At 43.4% G+C, this 23,700-nt stretch overlaps 1 protein-coding gene across 9 annotated transcripts in view; it reads right to left on the bottom strand.

Annotated features, from left to right (window-relative positions):
* The window catches only part of DCLK2 (doublecortin like kinase 2), a 164,212-nt gene that overhangs the window by 9,718 nt on the left and 130,794 nt on the right, over window positions 1-23,700 (bottom strand). For all 9 annotated transcript variants that reach the window (XR_007137430.1, XM_047798284.1, XM_047798283.1 and 6 more), the window contains 4 exons: window positions 11,762-11,881; window positions 11,240-11,386; window positions 4,668-4,801; window positions 4,240-4,317 (listed from right to left, as the gene is read on the bottom strand). Coding sequence is in view for 8 of the 9 variants with exons in the window: in XM_047798284.1 (XP_047654240.1) it covers window positions 4,240-4,317; window positions 4,668-4,801; window positions 11,240-11,386; window positions 11,762-11,881 (479 nt within the window). In the remaining variant the exon portion in view is untranslated. The remainder of the gene's footprint in view (window positions 1-4,239; window positions 4,318-4,667; window positions 4,802-11,239; window positions 11,387-11,761; window positions 11,882-23,700) is intronic.

The raw sequence follows: 23,700 nt of genomic DNA on the forward strand, positions 1-23,700 counted from the left end.
ATCTCTATTGAGAAAACTCAGCTCACCTCTCCTTGAAAATGAGTAAAGGATGCACCTAAGAACACAATGGGGCTTTATAGAAATTTTTAGCAAATCAGAGGACCCCAGGAGACAATGTTAGAAGAAGATAGAAAAAAGCACCCATATGGAGTTCCCATAGTGGCTCAGCAGTAATGAACCCGACTAGCATCCTTAAGGATATGGGTTCAATCCCCGACCTCGCTCAGTGGTTAAGAATCCAGCGTTGCCATGAGCTGTGGAGTAGGTCACAGATGTGGCTCGAATCCCACTTTGCTGTGGCTGTGGTGTACGCCAGCAGCTGTAGCTCCGATTTGACCCCTAGCCTGGGAGCTTCCATATGCCTTCTATGTGGCTGTAAAAAGACAGAAAAAAAAAAAAAAAAAAACCACCCATTTCCAGAATCGTTCTTTTCAGTCTTCCCGCTCTATGACTGCACTCATCTCCCTTTCACTATTTTTCTGAAATCTCAAATAGCTCACGTATGGCTTTTGTTAACAAACAGCTAAAATGTTGGGGTGTGTCCACATGATTTAGGCTCTTGACAAAACAGCCTGAGCCAACCAAAAATCCCAGGATGTGCCGGCAATTAGAAGGGCACCCTTAGGACCCCATGCTGTGAACTGCAAAAGCCTAGGAAGTCTCGGGCTGTCCTCACCAGAACAGCGCTGAAAGAACTCAGCCTTCTCAGCAGTCACATAATAAAAGCCTCTCTGATTAAACCTACCCTGGATTTACTAACACATTTATACTCTGCAATCTGGCCAAGATGCTTCAGACACTTTTAAATTTTCAAACAGTATAGTGTTGTATGTCTGAAAAGGTTCATGAAGAAAAACCTGAAATAGCAAGAATGTGCGTGCACTCTTCCCACTGCCAAGTGGTTAAAGGTCAGACGAGGTAACCTGAAAAATGTTGTGAGCTATTTTACAAATGATGTGCCAACATTTCACTTAGAGGCGTGTGTGTCTGTGTGTGTGTGTGTGTGTATTTAAGAGAAACATCAAATATCTCAGTAGAGTCAGACAAATATCACTTGTGGTCAGCAACCCTCGGAACAGATGTGCTTAGACAATAACTAAACTTTTAGTTGCCTCTGAAAAATCAACATCCTTCTCAGGAACAATGAATCTTGTGTTGAAAAGGCTGGAAAGAGAATACATGTCAGTCTGAGACTAAAGCCTGAAAATCCTGAAAGAAGAATGAGAGACACTACAGTTAAAGAAGCTGAAACTGTTGATTCCAAGTTATAGCTGTAATTAAAAAGCTTTGGGGGAGTTCTGTTGTGACTTAGTGGTAACGAACCTGGCTAGTATCCCTGAGGATGTGGGTTCAATTCCTGGCCCCACTCAGTGGGTTAAGGAGCTGGCGTTGCCGTGAGCTGTGATGTAGATCACAGACACGGCTCAGATCCCGTGTTGCTGTGGCCCTGGTGTAGGCTGGCGGCTGTAGCTCCGATTCAACCCCTAGCCTGGTAACCTCCGTATGCCACGGGTGCAGCCCTAGAAAAGGCAAGACAAAAAAAAAATTATAAAATCTATGCAGAATATCTCTGTATGCTGTGAAGACACTTCTATAACTAGCATTTTACATAACTGATTCTCTTTTATCACAACATTGTCTGAAAGAGGGAAGACATTTCCAAAAGCAAGCTGTTAGAAGTAGGACCAGCTTCTGAACATAATGTCTGAAGCAGCAGCTTTCAAAATGTAGTTTTACTGCTTTTAATCTAGGCTTATCTCTAGATCCCACAAAGAAGCTCCTCTCCACAGGGTAACAAGTCAAAATAGATACATACTATTCAATCTGAATCTCACTTCTGTTAAAATGTAAAAAGCAAAGTCAAAGAAAAAATTCCCAGGCTGCACTGGCAAGTGGAAACGCTAGAGGGAGTTGTGAGCACACAGTCCTCTACAACTGAACCTGGCTACCCTTTTCCAATTGCTCTCAACTTGGGTTCACCTAGGAGGAGGACTCTGCTGTAACTGGCCCTAGGATTACCTGCAATCAAGACACACCACCCTCTACACTTGACTAGTTCTCCAAAGAGGTCATCACTGCAACCAGCCGGGGCACATTGGGACTGTAAAAATAGCCACACATTATTCACCTCTATGTACACACTTAATGTCCCACATTTATCCCAGACTTAGCTGTTTGACTTCATCTGGCCAATGGGACATCAGTCAAAAAATGTGAGGCCAGCAGAGACCTAGAAAGTGCTTGGCGTCGGGAGCCTGTCCTTCCTCTGGCTACTTTGGGGAATCCTATATCCACCATCACCTGAAGCACACATTTGCCCACCAGATGGTGAAAGGCACGTGACCAAACCATATCTGTTATCCCATCTGGCAGTCAATCAACTGGCAGGCAGGTGAGTGACACCACACTGGACCTTATGCTCCCACTGAGGCAGCCCAGAGCAGGAGACCTGCTCAACTGATCCACAGAATGATTTATGGGGAAGTTTGTTATTCAGCAAAAAACCTTATTGCTATGTCCAGTAATCCTACAGTCCGTATAACCCACCTAGGCAGTGACTGTGATGGAAAACCATGATATTGACGGCCAGATGGAAAGACCTTTCCACCTATAGAAGCCCAACACGTGCCACAAAGACAAGGTCCTGCTCAAATGCCATATCTTTTATGAAATCTTTTGCGACTTTGAGCCCTCGGCTGAGCATCCTCCTGTTCCGTTTAGTCTGTTTGATCAATATTCCTGCAATGTGTCCTCACATCAGAAGGCTCTCCAAGGTAGGGAGGGACATCTCTGTGCCACTCTCCTATTTTATAGTAATGTCAGCCAAGAAACTGTTCAACCCCACTGAAAATTGATCATCTGAAAAAGATAAACATTTCAACTTTTCTGTATTTTGAAAGCTTCAAATGGAGGAGGGAGGATGAAATAAACCCACTTTTTACTTCCTGACCAAATACTCCACTCTAAACACCATGGCCTTAGAAAATATGTTTTGTTCACCACTTGATTCCCACCACTTAGTATAGAGTGTCTGGCCCACAGTAGCTACTCTATACACAGTTGGAAAATGAACCAAAGAAGGGATTGAAAGGAAAAGAACATTTACGACAACTCAGAAGAAAATCAAACATGCATCCTTTGATGAACTTCTTCTTCAACACGTTCATTTGCTCCAAAGATGGAGACAGGACTGATCAAAAAAGATGCTATGTTGGAGTTCCCTGGTGGCTCAGTGGGTCAAGGATCCAGTGCTGTCACTGCTATGGCTCAGATTGCTGCCATGGCACAAGTTCAATCCCTGGCCCAGGAACTTCTGCACACTATGGGCATGACCAAAACAAAACAGAGTTGCCCTCTGCTCACAAACTCCTGGGAAAAAGCACCCTTTGTGGGCCCTACCATACACTCAGACTCCGTGTGCAGCCACCAGGTGAGTGCATGGTCATCAAGGGTCAGTCCGTTTATTCCCAGGCCTGTTTATGCCAAAATTATTTGTAATTCTACTTAAATTGAAATACTATGTAAACAGACAAAATGAATTTAAAAGAGAAGAGCTCCTTGTTTCTATAAGAACCAGGTTGGGTGCTTTGGAAAGTGAGTTGGCGTTCCTGTCATGGTTCAGCGATTAACAAACCTAATATCCATGAGGATGCAGGTTTGATCCCTGACTTCGCTCAGTGGGTTAAGGACCTGGTATTGCTGTGAGCTGTGGTGTAGGTTGCAGAAGCAGCTTGGATCCTGCATGGCTGTGGCTGTGGTGTATAGGCTGTTGGCTACAGCTCCAATTCGACCCCTAGCCTCAGAACATCCATATGCCGCAGGGGTGGCCCTAAAAAGAAAAAACAAAGTGAGTTGTTGAAAAAACTGCTGTTGAATTAAGGAGAAGACACAACTATCAGGAACTGGAAAAAGGCTTACCTGGAAGGGTGAGACTGCTTCACAAGGATCTTTAAATCTCACGCCTCTTGAAAAAGACTGAGAACGAAGTTTTACGGAAGAATAACCGTAGGAAGCTCAGTGGACCATGCACAAAGCAAAGGCCCATCAAAAGTGTGGACACAAATATACGTTAATAGGTTGTAACTTAAAGTTAAAAAGTGAAAGGTATGTTTATATAATTTTTAACTGATGTTTTCACTGACCAATTTCTGGTCCTGGTTGCCAGGAGTGGAATGTCTGCTTCCTGATCAAAGGGAGAGGGTTTATAACTCAAATATTGTCCCGCAAAGAGCCACTGACCTCCGGAAGGGCGGGAATCCACAAAGGAGTATGTACGTGATCACGCCAGCTGCCCAAATGTCCACCTTCAGGCCATAGCTGGGAAAACAAAGGGGTGGGAAAGGGGACACAGTGACACTACTCCCGGGAGCCCTTCAACCGCTGGAGCCCTTGCCTCTGTTTGTCAGGAAGAAAGGTCCCGGTGCCAAACTGCTCCTTTCATTCCTGCTCTTTGCCCAACCCCACCACCGCTGGGGACAACCACCGTTATTCCCAAGACTGGCCTTGGGGCGAAGTCCGGGTGCCTGGGATCACAGTCCCGGGGCAGGTAACATCTCTCCAGCCCTCCACCTTCCCAAGAGGCACGTGCCTACACAGCGGCGGTGGCAGCTAAACATACCTTTTCCCACCAAAGTTAAAGGACTAGCCCAAACCACCAGGAGTCTTACCCAGTTTCAGCAATGATTTCTGGGGCCACATAAGTTGGGGTGCCACAGACGGTGTACAAAGGGCCTTCCACCACAGTGGCCAGCCCGAAGTCTCCCAGTTTCAATGACTTGGTTCCATCTGGATATTCACACACCTGCAACAGGAATCAGCCAATAATCAGAAGTTGTTTTTTCCCCCCTTCAGGGATTGGGGAGGGGGGCAGGAGGGGGGAATGCTTTGGAATTAGGCAGAAATGACACAGACACATTTACAAACAAATCAAAAGAAACAGTTGCTTATGATAGGAACACCACAGTTGATCTCTGCTGCTTTTCAAAGCTCTGATTTTTCTTTTTAGACAGGTGGCATGTGATTTTGTGTAAAGTATGAAAAGACATTTCTTCCTTTGCCAAAAGGTCCTTACCTAGAGTCTAATGCACAGTATACACGGGGATGGGGTGGGGTGTAGGTGGCTCTTACCTGGTGTGGTCTGGGAGGCCTCTGAGCCTGGAGGCAGGACACTGACCTTCGCTGTGTGCTTACTGTGGGGAAGTGGGGGGCTTGCGAGCCTCAGAAATTGTGTTTATTAAGTGTCCACTGAAGCGCCAGGCACTCTCCAACTTACATGTTTAGTTTAGAAGAGAAATTAGGACTCGTTCTCCAGACAATGATGAATATAAATATTACACAGGGGAGAACCTTGGAAATTTAGAAGGAAAATGACCTTTGGGATCAGACAGCCTGAGCTCGCATAACCAACCACTCCACCTGCTGTCTGGTTATGCGACTTTTGACCGTCCCTCGCCTGCCCTGGGCGGGTTTCTTCATCTGTGCAATGGGATGACACCTGCCCCAGCCTCATGGCGGAGGTGTGAGGATGGACTGAGATGAAATGCAGATCAGGACCTGAAAAATGTTCCTTTTTTTCCCCCCGGAAGGGCTGACTGCTCAGAGAATCATCACGGAAAACATGCTGGTGAAGAAGTGAATGCTTTTGCTAAAAATGAAGCAACTTTTCTAGAAAGCATTTCAGCCACATGCAAATTTCATAATCTCCTTTCCTGAAATCTAAGAACTTGCTCTAAGGGAAGAGAGATGGGCCCAAAGTGGATTCACAAGAAAGCCAATCTCAGAACCCATAGCTGTTCTTAAAAAACTCCTTATAGTAGTTTCCAAAACATTTACAATGAACATATGGTAGTTCCATACTTTGGAAAAATTAATTTCCAAATTAATTTACAAATAGACAAGCAAACTTCCGTGATGGGATAAAAGTCTGGAAGCTACCTTTTAAATGGATCGTTTTGGAAGCAACATGTGTATGAGAACAGAACTGAGGTTTGCCTCTGTGATCTGTAACATGCTATTTGGCCTCTGGGACTTCCATTCTGAAAACACTGAATTTCAGGGAATAACTGCAGAAACCCTACCTGTACCTATGTCATACCCTTCTGTTTTCACATGTCAACATATTTTGTGTTCCCTTATGTTTTACTATGAACCGAACCAGATTTTTACCTAAGCTGCTACTTACTAAAGGAAGAAAAAAATTTAGAAAATTATGTTTTTTCAAGATAAGTGTGTTGACGTCACCCATTAGTCTGGTACTTAATGAGGGGAGTGATTGATAAACACATCAACAGAAAAACCTCAGGCTATCCCCTGCCAATGACCCCCAACCTTCACAGGCATTTTTTTTTTTAAGGATGACACTGAATACCTTCCTTGCCTGTGAGGTTCTCAGTAGCTTAAGAGAAATCTTCTTCACCTTAGTATTTATAACTGATTCCATGTTTATGTACTAAATGCCTATGCCCAGCATGCATCTTTATGGCGTCCAAGTTTCATAGGACTAATGGTGGGGGATCTGCAGCCCATCACAGATATTTCTCATTCTGAGTCAGCCCACAACTTAGCAGAAGCAGATTCAAAGCTACTAATGATTCAGCCTAAAGCAACAGAAGACAGGTTCTTAGTCATGCTTCGTCTTAGGACAACTCTCCATCCATTATGTTTAATGTAAACACTAATGAGAACAATCTGAATTACAGTTAGAATTTATGATGCATTTACCGAAACCCAGACTTCACAAAGAAATTCCCCAAGTAATTGCAGTGATAAGAACATTATAAGAAACATTGTAATTCTTGATGTCTGCATCATGAGTAAAAAAATAAAAAAAAGTTTTGTTAATGTCATTTTGTTTTTACAACTTTAAAATACACTCATTAGGCACATTTTTAAAAATAGTGTTTATTTTAGACATTCAATTTAGAGATGCCTAGGGGGTATTTAAGGGTTGTTGTCAGATACCCAGGAGTCCCAGAAGTCCTGTTTTTCACATCCCCTGTAAGGAATTCAGAGTCAGATGCAGAAGCATAAATAGAAAGGGACTCAATAGTCTGTAACCGTTGAATTATGTTTGGGCAAGTGGTACTCCTTGGCTAAACATCAAAAGAGAAGTATCACAAGGGGTAGGCAAGCCTGAAATAATAATATTTTATCTGATTCATCTCTCCCCAACGCTAGACACAGAAGCAAATATGTGAAAGAGAATGTAAGTATATATCAAATCTTAGCTGGAGATTCTCTTCAAAGCAGGAAAAATATATATACATCTATAAATCTTGACCCACACACATTTATGACATTGCTTAAGAAACTGACACACACGCACATGGCTTTGCTTTAAGGGACTGATTTTAAGAAAGGGGTGACTAGAAGTTCCCATTGTGGCTCAGCGGTAACAAACCCAACTAGTATCCATGAGGACAGGGGTTTGATCCCTGGCCTTGCTCAGTGGGTTAAGGATCTGGCATCGCCGTGAGCTGTGGTGCAGATCACAGATGCGGCTCAGATCCCGCATTGCTGTGGCTGAGGTGTAGGCCAGCAGCTACAGCTCTGATTTGACTCCTAGCCTGGGAACTTCCATATGCTGCAGGTGCGGCCCTAAAAAGACCAAAAAAAAAAAAAAAAAAAAAAAGGAGAGCGAGAGAAAGCTGACTAGATGCACAGGGACCCTAAAGGCCTTCCACTCTGGCAGAGTCCAGATCTCCCCAGTAATTGACAGCCTCAGAGGATTCCAGAGATTCCAGTATTCTCCCAAACACTGTCTTACCCAATTCCTACAGTCTCTCTGCTGGGCAAATGAGAACAGAACAGTTAACTCCATTTCATAGATGAGGAAACCGAGGCTCAGAAAACACCAGTTATGAGGAGGTAACTGAATGTGCCTCCCCCCTGAGACAGATACCCATCTGACAGCCCTCACGTGATGCAGACTCTGAGTGGTATCTGAACAAGCCCTGTCAGGAGCCCCCAAGGCCTGTGCTGCTCAAACACCCCACCACAATCGAGCAGTGCTGTCAGCAGTTGCTCTGAGAATGCGAAACGGAAAGACCTGAGGCACGCAGGTCCCCCAAGCTAAGCGCACGGCCGGTCGTGCATCCTCTAAATAAAATGCCAACATCATGATTTAGAAGGACTTCAACTATGAGAAACCAACCCTCCTCCCCTCTCCCCCATCCCCAGAACGCCTGGCAACTTGGAATTTATCACTGGTCTCTCCTAGTTAAGTCTGACAGGGCACCGCCAGGCTGTAACTCATGGCATTAACGGCCACCCCTGTGCTCCCTGACACGGCGACCGGTACCTTGCGGCTGGCAGGGGTTTAAGTTATAACGCTGCTGCCAGAGGAAGGGCTGCAAACTCCATGTCTGAATACTCTGCTGTTTAAAGACTGAATTCCCTCTCCGAGTGGCAATGGGCCGACAGTCACCACGGCTGTTTACTTTTAGCACCTCAAGGGCACTTTCTCATCTGAGGCCGAGGAAGACGTGCTGACTCGTTCTAGAATCTGCTGGGGGGTCCGGTTAGGTCTCCAAGGCAGACACATATTTTACTCAGATTTGTGCAGCTGAAAGTCTCCAAAGCCCGACTCCGTGGCCGCTTCCTGCCACACAGGAGCCTCACCCAGACAACAGTTTTATCATCTTCTCCCCCACCCCCCTTGGGCAGCACAGGGGGGCTGGGGCAGGTCTCGAGCAGGGGGACCCCATCCAGGGCAGGTGGGACTAAACGAGGCACTCACTTCCAGTCTCCCGGCCATGTCCTGAGACGTGGCAGGCCCGATGGAGACGTCAATCCCTGTGACAGTATCTTGCGGGGATGAACAGGAGAACAGCAGGACGTAGCAGATACTGAGGTTTTGCAGACGTTAAGAAATTGTGAGAGGGAAAGAGGAGAAATGGGGTGAGAGTGGAATCAGGGAGCCGGGAAGTGGACACCCTCGGCTTTACGGGAAAGGTCACTGAGCCTCCGCCACCTTCCCCGCTGGCTGGGCTTCGGCAGGCAGAGCTGCCGTGTGGGCTCCGCGGTAACCACTGGGCCTTGAGGAACATCAGTAACTGCAGCCACTGGGGTGAGAGGGGCCGTGGAGAGCAGGGGGTGTCCTCTTGAACACCTGGCCACACCCAGGGACAGCCTTGTCACCTCTGTCTGCGAAGCCCCTGGCCAAGCTCCGTCAGTGTCAGTGGTGGAGGCGCCTGGGCCTGCCAGACTGCAGCCTGTGACGGGCAGGAGCCAGTCTGCAGGAGTGAGGACAGCACCCTCACGTCCATCTGGAGGCCTGGCCTCTTTGCCCTGAGATTTCATAAAACAGAGTCCAATAATACATCTTGTTTTACAGGGCAGGGGTAGTTATCTTCCTAACAGGAACACACAGAAATGAAACACTTTCCCTCAAGGCAGAAGACAGGAAGGGAAAAAACCTCACATACATACTTTTTTTTTTTTGGCCATGTCCACAGCCTGCAGATGTTCCCTGGTAAAGGATCCAACCCACACCACAGCAGTTACAATGCTGAATCCTTAACCACTAGGCCACCAGGGAACCCCCTCACATTCATTCATTCATTCATTTATTCATTCATTTATTTTCTTTTTATGGCCGAACCTACGGCATATGGAAATTCCCAGGCTAGGGGTCGAATCAGGGCTACAGCTGCCAGCCTACACCACAGCCACAGCAATGCCAGATCTGAGTAGCATCTGTCACCTACACCACAGCTCATGGCAACACCAGATCCTTAACCTACCGAGCAGGGCCAGGGATCGAACCCACATCCTCAGAGAGACAATCTTGGGTCCTTAAATCACCGACCACAACAGGAACTCCTCCCTCACATACTTTTAAGTGGACACTTAGAAATTATCAAGGGATATTATCAAAAGGGGAATCTGAATTGGCATAAAGTCTCGGGATGGCCCCAAAGCCCATCCATCAGTGCAGACTCCATTCAGCAATTACTGTGTGTTGCAAGCAGACAGCAGGCTGTCAAGACCAGTGTTTGAGTGCCCACTGTTGGCTAGCTAAGTGACCATCAGTGGTCAGTCACCAGCCATCCACTCCACATCTACTGTGTGCTTACGTGGGGGTATTAACAGTAACTGAAATGCACCATGCTCCATGGGTGCTTCCAGCCTAGAGAAGACGATAGACAAGAAAACGATAAAATCACCACAGTTCGGCAGGTACAGCAGAAACCAGAGGTGGCCATGACTGCCTCTGCCCAGGGGGTCTGCAGCGATATCAAGAAGGCATGCCTTGCTCAGTATCTTACAAGATGAACGTGTCTGCCATGTTGCTGGGGGAGAGAAGCAGTATGGGCATCAACAATAACATGTAATGCTACTTGATTAAGTCAGGTCTCTATGGCTCCTGGGCCCGGGGAAAACCTGGGTTTGGAGACTCAGATAAGCTCACTTCCCAAGCAGTAATGATGATTAGATGATATTCAGCCATGAAAGGTAGAACCAGAGAAGCCAAGTGTCTGGGGGGATGCGCGTGTGCAGAACCCCCAAATCGCCTCCTCTAAAGTTCCCCTACAATGTGGACATGAGGACTGGCCCAATTAGCAAGCTACGTTTAGTTATTAAGGCCACCATGAGGTGAGTTAACTGTGGCTTGAAGGTGAGTGCCATGCTGACCAGATGGGTAGGGAAGAATAACAGAAGAGGCTGGAAAGGTAATTTGGGACCAGATTATGAAGCTGAGTGCCGTTAACAGAGTAAGACTTTCTCCTGGAGAACAGTGGGACAACCGGAACTTTTAACTGAGGAGAGTTAGCATCTCTGAGTCTCCATTTCCACAGCCATAAAGCTGAGATGAGTGGACTCGATTACTTCCAAAGCTCCGTCCTGCGTAGAAATGAACCCTTGGGTCCTACTTCTGGCTCCTCTAAGCCTCCAATTCTGCCCCTAATTTATTATTCCGAATTTTTTGCCTCATAAAAAAATGTTCCTGCTCACCTTTCTTCAGTTACTACTGTTCGTACTTTCTCCAGTTAAAACATCAAAATGTAAATGAAAACATGTTTTCTAACCTCTGGTAAACAGTAAATGCAGAAATATCCATCAAGTCAAGAAATCCACTGACATACTATGGTCGGCGACTTGCTTTTCTAGATTTAAATTCTCTCAGTGTCCTACCGCCGGGCTGGTGTGGAATTTTAACATGTCATGGTCTATTTAGGATTGTTGGCATGTGCCTACTGTCTCTTGAGTTGAAACAGAAAAGGCAGAGATGGCATACCAAGAGGTTCTCTGGCTTGATGTCTCTGTGCACGATGCTGAGGGCATGGAGGTAGCTGAGGGCGTTGGCCAGGTTATACACCATGGCGCTGCCATCCCTCTCCGTGTACTTGGTTGAAGAGGTAATTGCATCAAAAAGATCTCCACCCTGAAGGACACATAAAAGAACATGTCAAGACATCAACGGCGCCCATCCTATGAAAGTAACAAAGAGGGTGTATCAGCCTGGAGTGGATGAAAAAAATGACACAAGTGCTACTAAAACTGAAAATTATAAAGACTGTTTCAGAGTAGCAAAATACTTTTCCAATTAGGTCCTTTAAGACTATTGTAAGTCTTAGGCCTTGGCACCACTGAACTCCCTTGAAATCTCTCCATTCATGGGAGCTCCCCGGTGGCCTAGGGGGTTAGGGACCCAGAAGTGTCACTGCTATGGCTTGGGTTCGATTCCTGGCCTGGGAACTTCTGCATGCCACAAGAATGGCCAAAAGAAAAGAAAAAAGAAATCTCTCAGTCTTCTTACTTTGACCAATTCCATCACCAGAAAGAGCTCAGTAGCTGTTTCCATCTCCTCCACCAGCATGATGATATTGGGATGTTTCACTCGGCGCAGTATCGACACTTCGTTCTCAATCAGATGTTCCTGTCAAAAAAGGGTTGAGAGAGGTGGGTCAGAAATTACAGAACCCTCTGCTCCATCCTGTGGTCTGGAGGACAGCACAGGCTGCAGATCTGATGCTGAAAGAACAGAGACAAGCCAAACCCTGGCCCAGGTGGTTTCCACAGGGACAAGTCAGAGTCGCACCTCATGGTTGCTAATAAAAGAAAAGACACCCCTCAAACATCTCTGGAAGGGCTCGGCATGCCCTCTAGCACAGAAAACCCACTATATCTCCTTGCCTCTCCTTCACTTCCAACACCTTAAGAGCCTGTGATGCTATGATGCTATGAAAACTTTGTAATGCAGATGGAATCACTTTTTCATTTCAGTGAACACTCCGAAATAAGGACTAGGCATATAAGGAAACTTGGCATGCCTGTGGGATACAACTTATAGCACCACAGACATTTTCAGTTTTTGAACTATTACCAATATGCATTTGACTTTCATGTTGAAATGCATGAAAAAAAATGACAGAGTGCCAAAATCACTGACCCAATGGATGTTCCTTATCATCACTTATTTCTGAAATCATGAAACATACAGTACCCTGGGGACCACTATCCTCATTTCATTCTCATTTTAACGCCAATCACTTCTCTGAAAGACCACCTGATGATCAGTCCTGGTAAGTAATGCAGCTGGGATCAGCACTATAGCAAAATGGTTACTCACAGCATTAAGGAGTTATTTTCAATACACCAACCCATGAATCATCACCTATTGCTCTATATTATTATGAAGCAAAATCTCTCAGTATTGTCACATTTGTTGATTCTCAGTAACAGTAATAATAAAATGTTTGGCATTTAGGAAATGAGCTGTTCTGCTAACTGCCCTCTTACACGCTCTAGGTGTCCAAAGATAACTTTTATATAAATTTACCTTATAAGGAGTTCCCGTCGTGGCTCAGTGGTTGACGAACCCAACTAGGATCCATGAGGCTGCGGGTTCAATCCCTGGCTTCATTCAGTGGCTTAAGGATCCGGTGTTGCTGTGAGCTGTGGTGTAGGTCGCAGAAATGGCTCAGATTCTCCATTGCTGTGGTTGTGGTGTAGGTTGGCAGTGGTAGCTCTGATTGGACCCCTAGCCTGGGAACCTCCATGTGCCATGGATGCAGCCCTAAAATGCAAAAAAAAAAAAAAAGAAAAGAAAAGAAAGTTACCTTATAAGAGCTATCATTTGCTATCTAAATACACACATATGTATGCATCCACATTATATGCTTGTGTGTCTGTGTGTGTGTCCTGCTTACCACCCCTTTTGCCTCCCTTATCACTAATCTTAGAACTAAATTTAGTGTTCCACTACAGCAGTCAGATAATTATCTTCACTCTAGCTCAGGATACCATTTATGTTTCCTCTCTGGTCTTCATGCATTCACATATATGTGTATTTTTACTCAGAGCCCTCTCAAATGCTTTTGGACATTAGACACAAATATTAGTTATAAGTAACAAGTGAATAAATAACATCCAAAGAAAATCTGCTGCGAGTTCCTGCACATGGTGGGCGGTGTTTCTTGGGTGCTGAATGCACTGTTTGTCCAAGTAGTCACTCAATACATGCTGGCAAATGACAGTGCAGATGCTAAACAGAAGTAGTGGAAAGAAAAGAAGCAGGAAAGAACTATATTTTTTAGAAATCTAGTCACTACTTGTCAGTCGCTGTGCAAGGTCCCTGTACACTGTCTTAACACTTTATCCTTAGGACAGTCCTTTCAGGGGGATGCAAACCTAGGTTCCTGACATCCAAGTCCACATTTTTTTGTACTGCACCACATCCCCTTTCAAAGAGGGATGCTTTAAAGTCGAGTTGGAATTTTTCAAAAATGATAGCTGCAAAGCTGAAACTAATTCCTTGAAAAGATGAGGATGAGAAGCAGTATCACAGGGAGTTCGTGGTCAAGGCTTCATACCAGAAATGAGCCCATTAATGAGCAGGGCGGGAGGTCTTAGACCGGCTTTAGACTAGACTTGGCAGACGTGGGAGAACAGCGGTCTCAGACCCTAACCACTCATGGCTGGGAGGCCACAGGGCTACCTGCTTCCAATCCCACAGGCCTGAGTCACAGAGCAGCAGTGCTAGGCAGCAGGCAGTGCCCTAGTCCCTCCCGAGAGCAGCAGCTGTTCAGCCAACCCCTCGTGGCCAAAGAGACAAAGGAAAGCCCCCATAAACTCTCCACATCCATATGCTTGCTTAGGAGGCTTTGAATCATCTGTGCCAACCATGTCCTTAATTACAGTAACAAGCCGGGGTGGATGTACCTTTTTGTTTCTGCTTTTAGAGCTGCACCTGCTGCACATGGAAGTTCACAGGTTTGGGGTGCAATCAGAGCTACAGCTGCTGGTCTACACCACAGCCACGGCAACACCAGATCCGAGCCGCCTCTGCAACCTACACTGAAGCTTGTGGCGGTGCTGGATCCTCAATCCACTGAGTGTGGTCAAGGACTGAACCACATCCTCATAGCTACTATGTCAGGTTCTTAACCCACTGAGCCACAACAGGAACTTCAGGCCTTTGATTTTAAGCCAAATGGGTCTTGCACTACAATCCTCCTCCCTCTTCCCCGTTTCCCCAAAGTTAGAAGAGTCTATAAAGTTCCCTCTATTCGGGGGCTCTGTTTGGGATGCTCATTTAGACTGACCTATGTAAAATAATCCCCATCACCAGTATGCCAAGAACTCTCAAAATGGAGCTAAAACAGGAGTCTGCCCCATAGAGAGACGACACCTCCCCAAAGTCATCTTTTTTTTCTTTCTTTTTTGCTTTTTTTTAGGGCCACAACTACAGCATATGGAGGTTCCCAGGCCAGGGGTCTAATCGGAGCTATGGCTGCTGGCCTACACCACAGCCACAGCAACACAGGATCCAAGCCACATCTGCAAACTACACCACAGCTCATGGCAATGATGGATCCTTGACCCACTGAGCAAGGCCAGGGATCAAACCTGCAGCCTTATGGTTCCTAGTCGGATTCGTTTCTGCTGTGCCACGATGGGAACTCCCCAAAGTCATCTTTTCGTTGAAACACACAACAGAGAGCCTTCTGGGCTACACACTGTGGAAGTTCAACCAGGGCAGTGCTACATTTCAAATGTTAGGTGTGTATCGCAGCATTTTCTCCACCATTATTCACTATCTTGGCTTAGTGTATGCTACTCAACCATGGCTCGCATTCCACGCACACAGTGAAGGGTTTTGTGGGGACAAGGGAGCTATTAGCCTTTGTTTCCCAACATGCGATGATGCCGGGTAAAAATGCCTTTGAAGGAAAAAGTCACCTTTTAAACTAAACCATCCTCAGAAGCAAAACGGAACAGGGCCCCGAAACCTTTATGAACAGCATCTTCCTATTTCTTAGGCAACACGTATGTCAGCTTTGTTTCTCACATGTAAAAATGCTCTAGATGACGTGTTCCAGGAAAACATTTCTCGATGCGGATGTGAACATCGCTTTTGTCTTGAACTGCACTGAACTTACATTATTCAGTCATTTACCATTATTTATGTTAAGTGATTCATGATTCTAACTCCAGATAATTTACATATGAATCATTTCATGGCTGTGTGCCCTGGTTTTGTGAGAGAGGAGAAAACGGCTGGCCGACTTGGCAAAGGATACTGCCTTCTCCTTGGCCATGGTGGTTTTTAGCAGAGAAGAGAGAGACAGCCAGCCAGGGCCAGAGAGAAATGGATTAGGGGATGAACAAACAACTCTCCCAAAGCAGACGAATCATCTTGTCTCCAGGCCTTCCCTCCTGTGTCCTCTGTCCCACGGAAGAAACCTGGCTGCACAGAGCAGAGGGGAGCTCCTCGCCCACCCTCCTTCCCACCCCCTCTGGCACAGCCAACCACCAGTCCCCCCACATCTGGCTTCTTAACAGCCTGAATACACTATCCCCTCTGGTCTATCCCTTTGGCCAGTCTCCCATCTAGACCTCCAGGTGTTTGCACAGGCAATTTGCTTTGCCTTAGAACTTGCCTTCCCCTCTTCTTGGTGAACTTCTACTTATTCCCCAGGATCTCATGAAATCTCACCTCCTCGAGGTAGCCTCCCCGGCTCAACCATGACTGGATTAGGAACCCCTCCCCTTTATTCTCATTGCCCCCTGAGCGTGCTCCAGCCATGGCTGTCACCCTGCCGTGGTGGAGGTTTCTGTTGACCTCGCTCTCCAGCAACTAGCACAGTTTGTTCTGAAGTGCTTGAGTAAGTGGAGGCATAAACACACTGTGCTCTTGGTCAACAGTGGCTTTACAGCTGGTACCTCTATTGCGGAGTGAATACTGCTGAGGATAATACAGTGAGGGAGAGAAGCTCTTCAGAGCACTCTATGTGATTTCTGTGGTGGACAAATGCAGCAGGTTGAATAATAGCCATACAACATTAGCAAGTCCTAATGCCTAGAACTTATAAATATTACTGTACTTGGAAAAAATATCTTTGGAGATGTGATTAAAGATTCTGCAATGAAGAGATAACTGTGGGATTTCCTCTCATGGCTCAATGGTTAACAAAACTGACTAGCATCCATGAGGACTTGGGTTCGATTCCTGGCCTCGCTCAGTGGGTTAAGGATCCAGCATTGCCGTGAGTTTCGGTGTAGGTCACAGACACAGCTTGGATCTGGTATTGCTGTGGCTGTGCTGTAGGCCAGTGGTTGGAACCTCCATATGCCACAGGTGCAGACCTAAAAGAACAAAACAAACAAACAAACAAAAAAAAGAGAGAGAGAGAGATAACTATGGATTATCTGCATGCCATCGCAAGTGTTTTTATGATACCCAAGCGGCGGAGGGGGGGGGGGGAGACGGGGATTTCACACACAGAAGAGGAAAAATAAACATACAGAGAAGAAGGAGAAGTGAAGATGGAGCAAAGCTTGCAGTGATGTGGCTACAAGCCAAGGAACACTCAGCCACCAGAAGCTCTTTAGAGTCAAAGGACAGATTCTCCCCAAAACCCTCTAGGTCAGCATGGATTTGGGACTTTTAGCCCCAGAACTGTGAGAAAATAAGTTTCTGTTGTAAGCCATCAAATTTGTGGTAATTTACTCCAACAACCTGAGGAAACTAAGACCATATGCATTTGGATTTCTGTCCTGCCTGGACCCAGAACAAGGGGATAATGAATGCAGAATGACAGGAAGAGAAGGAAGGGCCACTTCCAAGCTCAGGGCTTCCTACCTGATGGGAATTTGAGAAATACTCAGGATAAATATCAGACTATGAAACATGAAAGATTCTTTTTTTAAAGGGATCATAATTTTTTTTTTGTCTTTTTGTTGTTGTTGTAATTGTTGTTGTTGTTGTTGTTGCTATTTCTTGGGCTGCTCCCGCGGCATATGGAGGTTCCCAGGCTAGGGGTCCAATCGGAGCTGTAGCCACCAGCCTACGCCAGAGCCACAGCAACGCGGGATCCGAGCCGCGTCTGCAACCTACACCACAGCTCACGGCAACGCCGGATCGTTAACCCACTGAGCCAGGGCAGGGACCGAACCCGCAACCTCATGGTTCCTAGTCGGATTCATTAACCACTGCGCCACGACGGGAACTCCTAAAGGGATCATAATTTTTTAAAAATTCTGTTGGAGTATAGTTGACTTAGAATGTTGTGTTAGTTTCAGGGGTACAGCAAAGCGAATCAATTATACATATACTTATATCCATTCCTTTCAGATTCTTCCCCATGTAGTTATTATAGAGGACTGACTAGATTTCCCTGTGCTAGGTGGTAGGTCACTGTTGATTATTTTATACATAGTAGGGTGTATATGTTAATCCCAACCTCCTAATTTATTTCTCCTGGAACATTTCTCCTTTGGTAATCATAAGCTTTAAGAGTCTTTAATTTCAGTAAGACATGGAAGAATTATTATTATTACCATTTTGGTTTTTAGGGCCACACCTGCAACATATGAAAATTCCCAGGCTAGTGATCCAATCGGAGCTGTAGCCACTAGCCTACACCACAGTCACAGTAAGACAAGATCCAAGCCTCATCTGCAAGGTACACCACAGTTCACGGCAACACCAGATCCTCAAGACACTGAGGAGGGCCAGGGATCAAACCGGAGTCCTCATGGATACCAGTCAGGTTTGTTTCTACTGGGCCACAGTGGGAACTCCAGAAAAATTCCAGTATCTACAAATACCTTAGCCTTCTCAAAAGCCTCCATAAATCTGGCCTCGAGATAGATTTTCTTTCTCTCTCTCTCTCTCTCTCTCTTTTTTTTTTTTTTGGTCTTTTAGGGCTGCAACTACAGCATATGGAAGTTCCCAGGCTAGGGGTCGAATAGGAGCTACAGCTGCAAGCCTATACCACAGCCACAGCAACATGGGATCTGAGCTGCAAACTAAACCACAGTTCACAGTAACCCTGGATCCTTAACCCACTGAGCGAGGCCAGGGATTGAACCTGCATCCTCATGGATACTAGTTGGGTTTGTTACCACTGAACCACAATGGGAACTCCAGATTTTTTTTTTAATTGAAATATAGTTAATTTACAATGTCATGTTAGTTTCAGGTGTAAAGTTATTCATATATATATATATGTATATACATACATATATATAATACGTATATAAATATGTATATCCTTTTTTCAGATTCTTTTCCCTTCTAGGTTATTACAGAACATTGAGTATAGTGCCCTGTGCTATAGGGTAGGTCCTTGCTAATCATCCACTTTACATGCAGTAGTATGTACATGTTAATCCCAACCTCCTACTTTATCCTTTCCTTCCCCCTTTTTCCTTCTTGGTAACCATAAGTTTGTTTTCTATGACTGTGTTTCTATTTTGTAAATAAGTTCGTTTGTCTTTTTAATTTTTTTTTAGATTACATAGCTAAATGATATCATACGGTATTTGTCTTTCTTTGCCTGACGTACTTCACTTGGTATGATAATCTCCAGGTCCATCCATGTTGCTGCACATGACATTATGTCATTATTTTTCAGCTGAGTAATATTCCATTGTATATGTGTACCACATCTTCTTTATCCATTCATCTATCAATGGACATTTACACTGTTTCCATGTCTTGGCTATTTTAAATAGTGATGCAGTGAACACTGATGTGCATGTATCTTTTCAAATTATTGTTTTCTCTGGATACATGCCTAGGAATGGGATCGCGAAATCATATGCATAGTTCTATTTTTAGTTTTTTTATGGAACCTCCACACTGTTCTCCAAAGTGGCTGCACCAACTTACATTCCAACAGTGTAGGAGGATTACTTTTTCTCCACACCCTCTCCAGCATTTATTGTTTGTAGACTTTTTGATGATGGCTATTCTGACCAGAGTGAGGTGACACCTCACTGTAGTTTTGACTTGCATTTCTCTGAAAATTAACGATGTTGAGTTTTTTCATGTGCCTGTTGCCCATCTGTGTATCCTTTTTTCTTTCTTTCTTTTTTTTTTTTTGAGAAATATCTATTAAGATCTTCTTTCTATTGCTGATTGAGTTACTTCCAAGGTAGACCTTGCAAAAATATCCTACTTGGCAGGTAAATTGGCAAAAATATCCTACTTGGCAGGTAAATCAATGAAGTTAGAACACTCCCTCATACTAAACACAAAAATGAACTCAAAATGGCTTAAAGACTTTAAATATAAGACAGGATACCACAAACCTTTTGGAAAAGAATATAGGCAAAACATTCTCTGACATATATTAGAAATGTCTTCTTAGCTGAATCTCCCAAGGCAATAGAAATAAAAGCAAAAATAAATAGGATCTGATCAAACTTATAAGGTTTTCAACAGCAAAGGAAATCATAAAGCAAAGGAAAAGACAACCCCAAAACTAGGAGAAAATATTTGCAAATGACGCAACTGACAAGAGCTTAATTTCCAAAATATAGAAACAGCTCGTACATTTCAATAAACAAAACACCAAACCAACCTAATCAAAAAGTAGGCAGAAGCTCTTAGACATTTCGCCAAAGAGGACATACAGATGGCTAAAAGGCACATGAAAAGATGTTCAGCATGGTTAATTATTAGAGAACTACAAATCAAACTACAATGAGGTGTCACCTCACACTGGACAGAATGGCCATCATTTAAAAATCCACATATAATAAATGCTGGAGAGGGTGTGGAGAAAAGGGAGCCCGCGTACACTGTTGAGGGGAATGCAAATGTACAGCCACTGTGGGAAACTGTATGGAGGTTCCTTTAAAAACCAACAATAGAGGTACTATATGATCCTACAATCCCACTCCCGGGCACATATCCGGAGAAGACTATAATTTGAAAAGATACATGCACCCCAATGTTCACTGCAGCACTATTTACAATAGCCAAAACATGGAGGCAACCTAAATGTCCATCGACAGAGGACTGGATAAAGAAGATGTGATGTGGTACATACACATATACACTGGAATATTGCTCAGCCATAAAAGGAATGAAATAATGCCGCTTGTAGTAACATGGCTAAATCCAGAGATTACCATGTCAAGTGAAGACAAAGACAAATATCATATCACTTACATGTGGAATCTAAAATATGATACAAATTATCTTATTTGCAAAATAGAAACAGACTCACAGACATAGAAAAAAAATTTATGGTTACCAAAGGGGAAAAGGGATGGGGGAAGGATAAATTAGGAGTTTAGGATTAGTAGATACAAACTTCTATACATAAAACAGATGAACAACAAGGTCCTACTGTAAAGCCCAGGCAACTATATTCAATATCTTATAAAAACTTACAATGGAAAAGATTATGAAAAACAACATGTGTATAATAATCATTTTGCTGTATACCAGAAACTAACACAGCATTATTAATTAAATATATATATATATATTTTTTTTTTTTTTTGGTCTTTTTTGCCTTTTCTAGGGCCACTCCCATGGCATATGAAGGTTCCCAGGCTAGGGGGTCTAATCTTAAGAGATGTAGCCATCAGCCTATGCCAGAGCCACAGCAATGCGGAATCTGAGCCATGTCTGCAACCTACACCACAGCTCACGGCAATGCCAGATCCTTAACCCACTGCACGAGGCCAGCGATTGAACCCGCAACCTCATGGTTCCTAATTAGATTTGTTACCACTGAGCCATGACGGGAACTCCTAAATATACTTAAAATTAAAAAAAAAAAATCTACTTGGAAGAACCCAACATGCCTTCCATCTTCTCAGCCTCTGCTCAGGCTGCAGTGACCCCCTGGAAGCCTCCCCTGTTATTTCTGCCTATTCAAGCCCTACCCACTGCTCAAGCCCAGCTCAAATGCTTCTTGTTCTAGGGAATCTCCCCTGAGGACCTACTTCTCTCTCATCTGCTTCCCCTGAACTCCTAAAACCATCTTCGCAGAATTGGTATTGATTCATGATAAATTACCCTATTCCTAGCATAGTATCTTGCACACACATCAAACGGAAGGTAAATGAGTGAATTACTCTGATAATGCTCATATATGTTACAAAAAAGCAAAAGGAAAACCGAAAGTTAAGGATTTTTTCTCAGGCTCTTATGACACGAACAAATGCATAAATTGAACTTGGGAGGAAGCATGGTAGACTGGCCAGTGTAGACAGGCTGTGCAACCAACTAGCCCAAAATTCCAATCACTGCTGTGCCTCTGTGTGAATCTGGGGAAGGTATTTAACCTGAATCTCTACTTCTTTATCTGTAAAACAAGTACATCTGTTTCACAAGTCATTAAAGGTAATGCGCAAAGTTCCTATATGTCCAAGTCTGGATAGATAATACGTTTTGATAAATGGAAGCTATTATTTTCAGCATTATTACTTTTCTGTGTACAACCCACAAAGCAGAGCTAATGAACAATACCCCCGAAGAGTGGCTGAATGCCTTCTCTTCGAGTCTGTTTTTAAAAAACCCCGACAAATTCTCTACGTCATTTTTTCTAAATATAAAATGAAAAAATCTACTTATTAGAACAAATCAAGTATGGGATTAACAGACACAACCTACCGAAAGTAAAATAGGTAAGCAACAAGGATTTACTATATAGCACAGGGAATTATACTCAGTACTCTGTAATAATGTATAATGATATATAACTTGAAAAAAAAAACAATCATTTTGCCATGCATCTGAAACTAATTCTATATTGTATATTAACTATACCCCAAGTTTTAAAAAAGTTTTGAAATTATAATTTTGTATAGTCAATGTGGAAATAATTGTCAAATAAGCAAAATATAAGGATGGGGAAAAGTATATGATCCTGAATTATAGGAATAAGATGACATTTCATAGCAAGGAAAGAGAGGATCCAAACATCTGAAGTGACCTATTCACTATCCTCAGCTACTGAAAGTACCAGACTAAATTTTTTTGCATAAAGATCTTTTTTTCAATTACTGAAACATCTGGTTAAATTTTAATCATGTAAACAATATCCCTACTATAGCAATTAATTTTGAACTTCTTTGAAAATACTTTCATACAGTCGTTTAGAACTTGGCTCCTAAATTATGATACATAATGCCTAAGTCACACAATATCAGATAGAAAGAACAATACCATTTACAATGGAGAAAGGCTTTGCAGTTGAAAATTTAACAATACTGTTAACACAGCAAGTAAAAACACAAGAATTATTTAAAGAAAATTAAATTTAGAAAAACCTTACTCATGCAACTAGAGATTATCATACTAAGTGAAGTAAATCAGAAAGAGATAGAAACTATATGATATCACTTATATGTGGAATCTAAAATATGGTATAAATGAACCTATCTACAGAACAGAAATACGCTTAGACTCAGAGACACAGAGAACAGATTCTGGTTGCCTAGGAGGGGGTGGGGGCAGGGATGAGCTAGGAGTTTGGGATTAGCAGATGAAAACTATTATATATAAACTGGATAAACAATAATATCCTACTGTACTGTACAGCACAGGCAACTATATTCAATACCCAATGATAAACCATAATGGAAAATAATATTTTTAAAAAGAGTATCTCCAAATCATTTTGTTATGGGGCAGAAATTAATACAACATTGTAAATCAACTATACATCAATTTTTTTAAAAAGAAAAAGAAAAACCTTATTCAAAAGGGGATCATTTTGCATCAACTTTGCTTCAATAGTTGTCACAATAGTTGTCACAATGTAGGTTTGTTTGTTGTTTTTTTTTAAAGAATATGACACCTAGAAAATCCTAAAGAGGGTACCAGAAAACTGTTAGAGCTCATCAATGAATCTGGTAAAAAAGATGCAGGATACAAATGTTAGAGAGGGTATGGAGAAAAGGGAACCCTCCTATGCTGTTGGCGGGTATGTAAATTGTTATAACCACTATGGAAAACAGTATGGAGGTACTTCAGAAAACTACATACAGAACTACCATATGATCCAGCAATCCTACTCCTGGGCATATATCTGGACAGAACTTCTTTCAAAAAGATAAATGCACTCTAATATTCATTGCAGCACTATTCACAATAGCCAAGACATGGAAACAACCTAAATGTCCATCAACAGATACATGGATTAAAATGCTGTACATATATTCAATGGAATACTACTCAGTCAGAAAAATTAATGAAATAATGCCATTTGCAGTAAAATGGATGCAACTAGAGATTTTCACACTATGTAGTAAAAATGTAGAGAAAGAGAGAAATGTAGATGAAGAGAAAAAACACATAGTACATGATATCACTTATATGTGGAATTTAAAATATGGCACAACCCATCTACAAAACAGAAATAGACTCACAGACACAGAGAAAAGAAAAGACGTGGTTGCCAAGGTGGGGGAGGGAATGGGATGGACTGGGAGTTTGGGGTTAGT

The sequence above is a fragment of the Phacochoerus africanus genome, chromosome 10 (genome assembly GCF_016906955.1).
Source record: "Phacochoerus africanus isolate WHEZ1 chromosome 10, ROS_Pafr_v1, whole genome shotgun sequence".
Taxonomy (NCBI): Eukaryota; Metazoa; Chordata; class Mammalia; order Artiodactyla; family Suidae; genus Phacochoerus; species Phacochoerus africanus.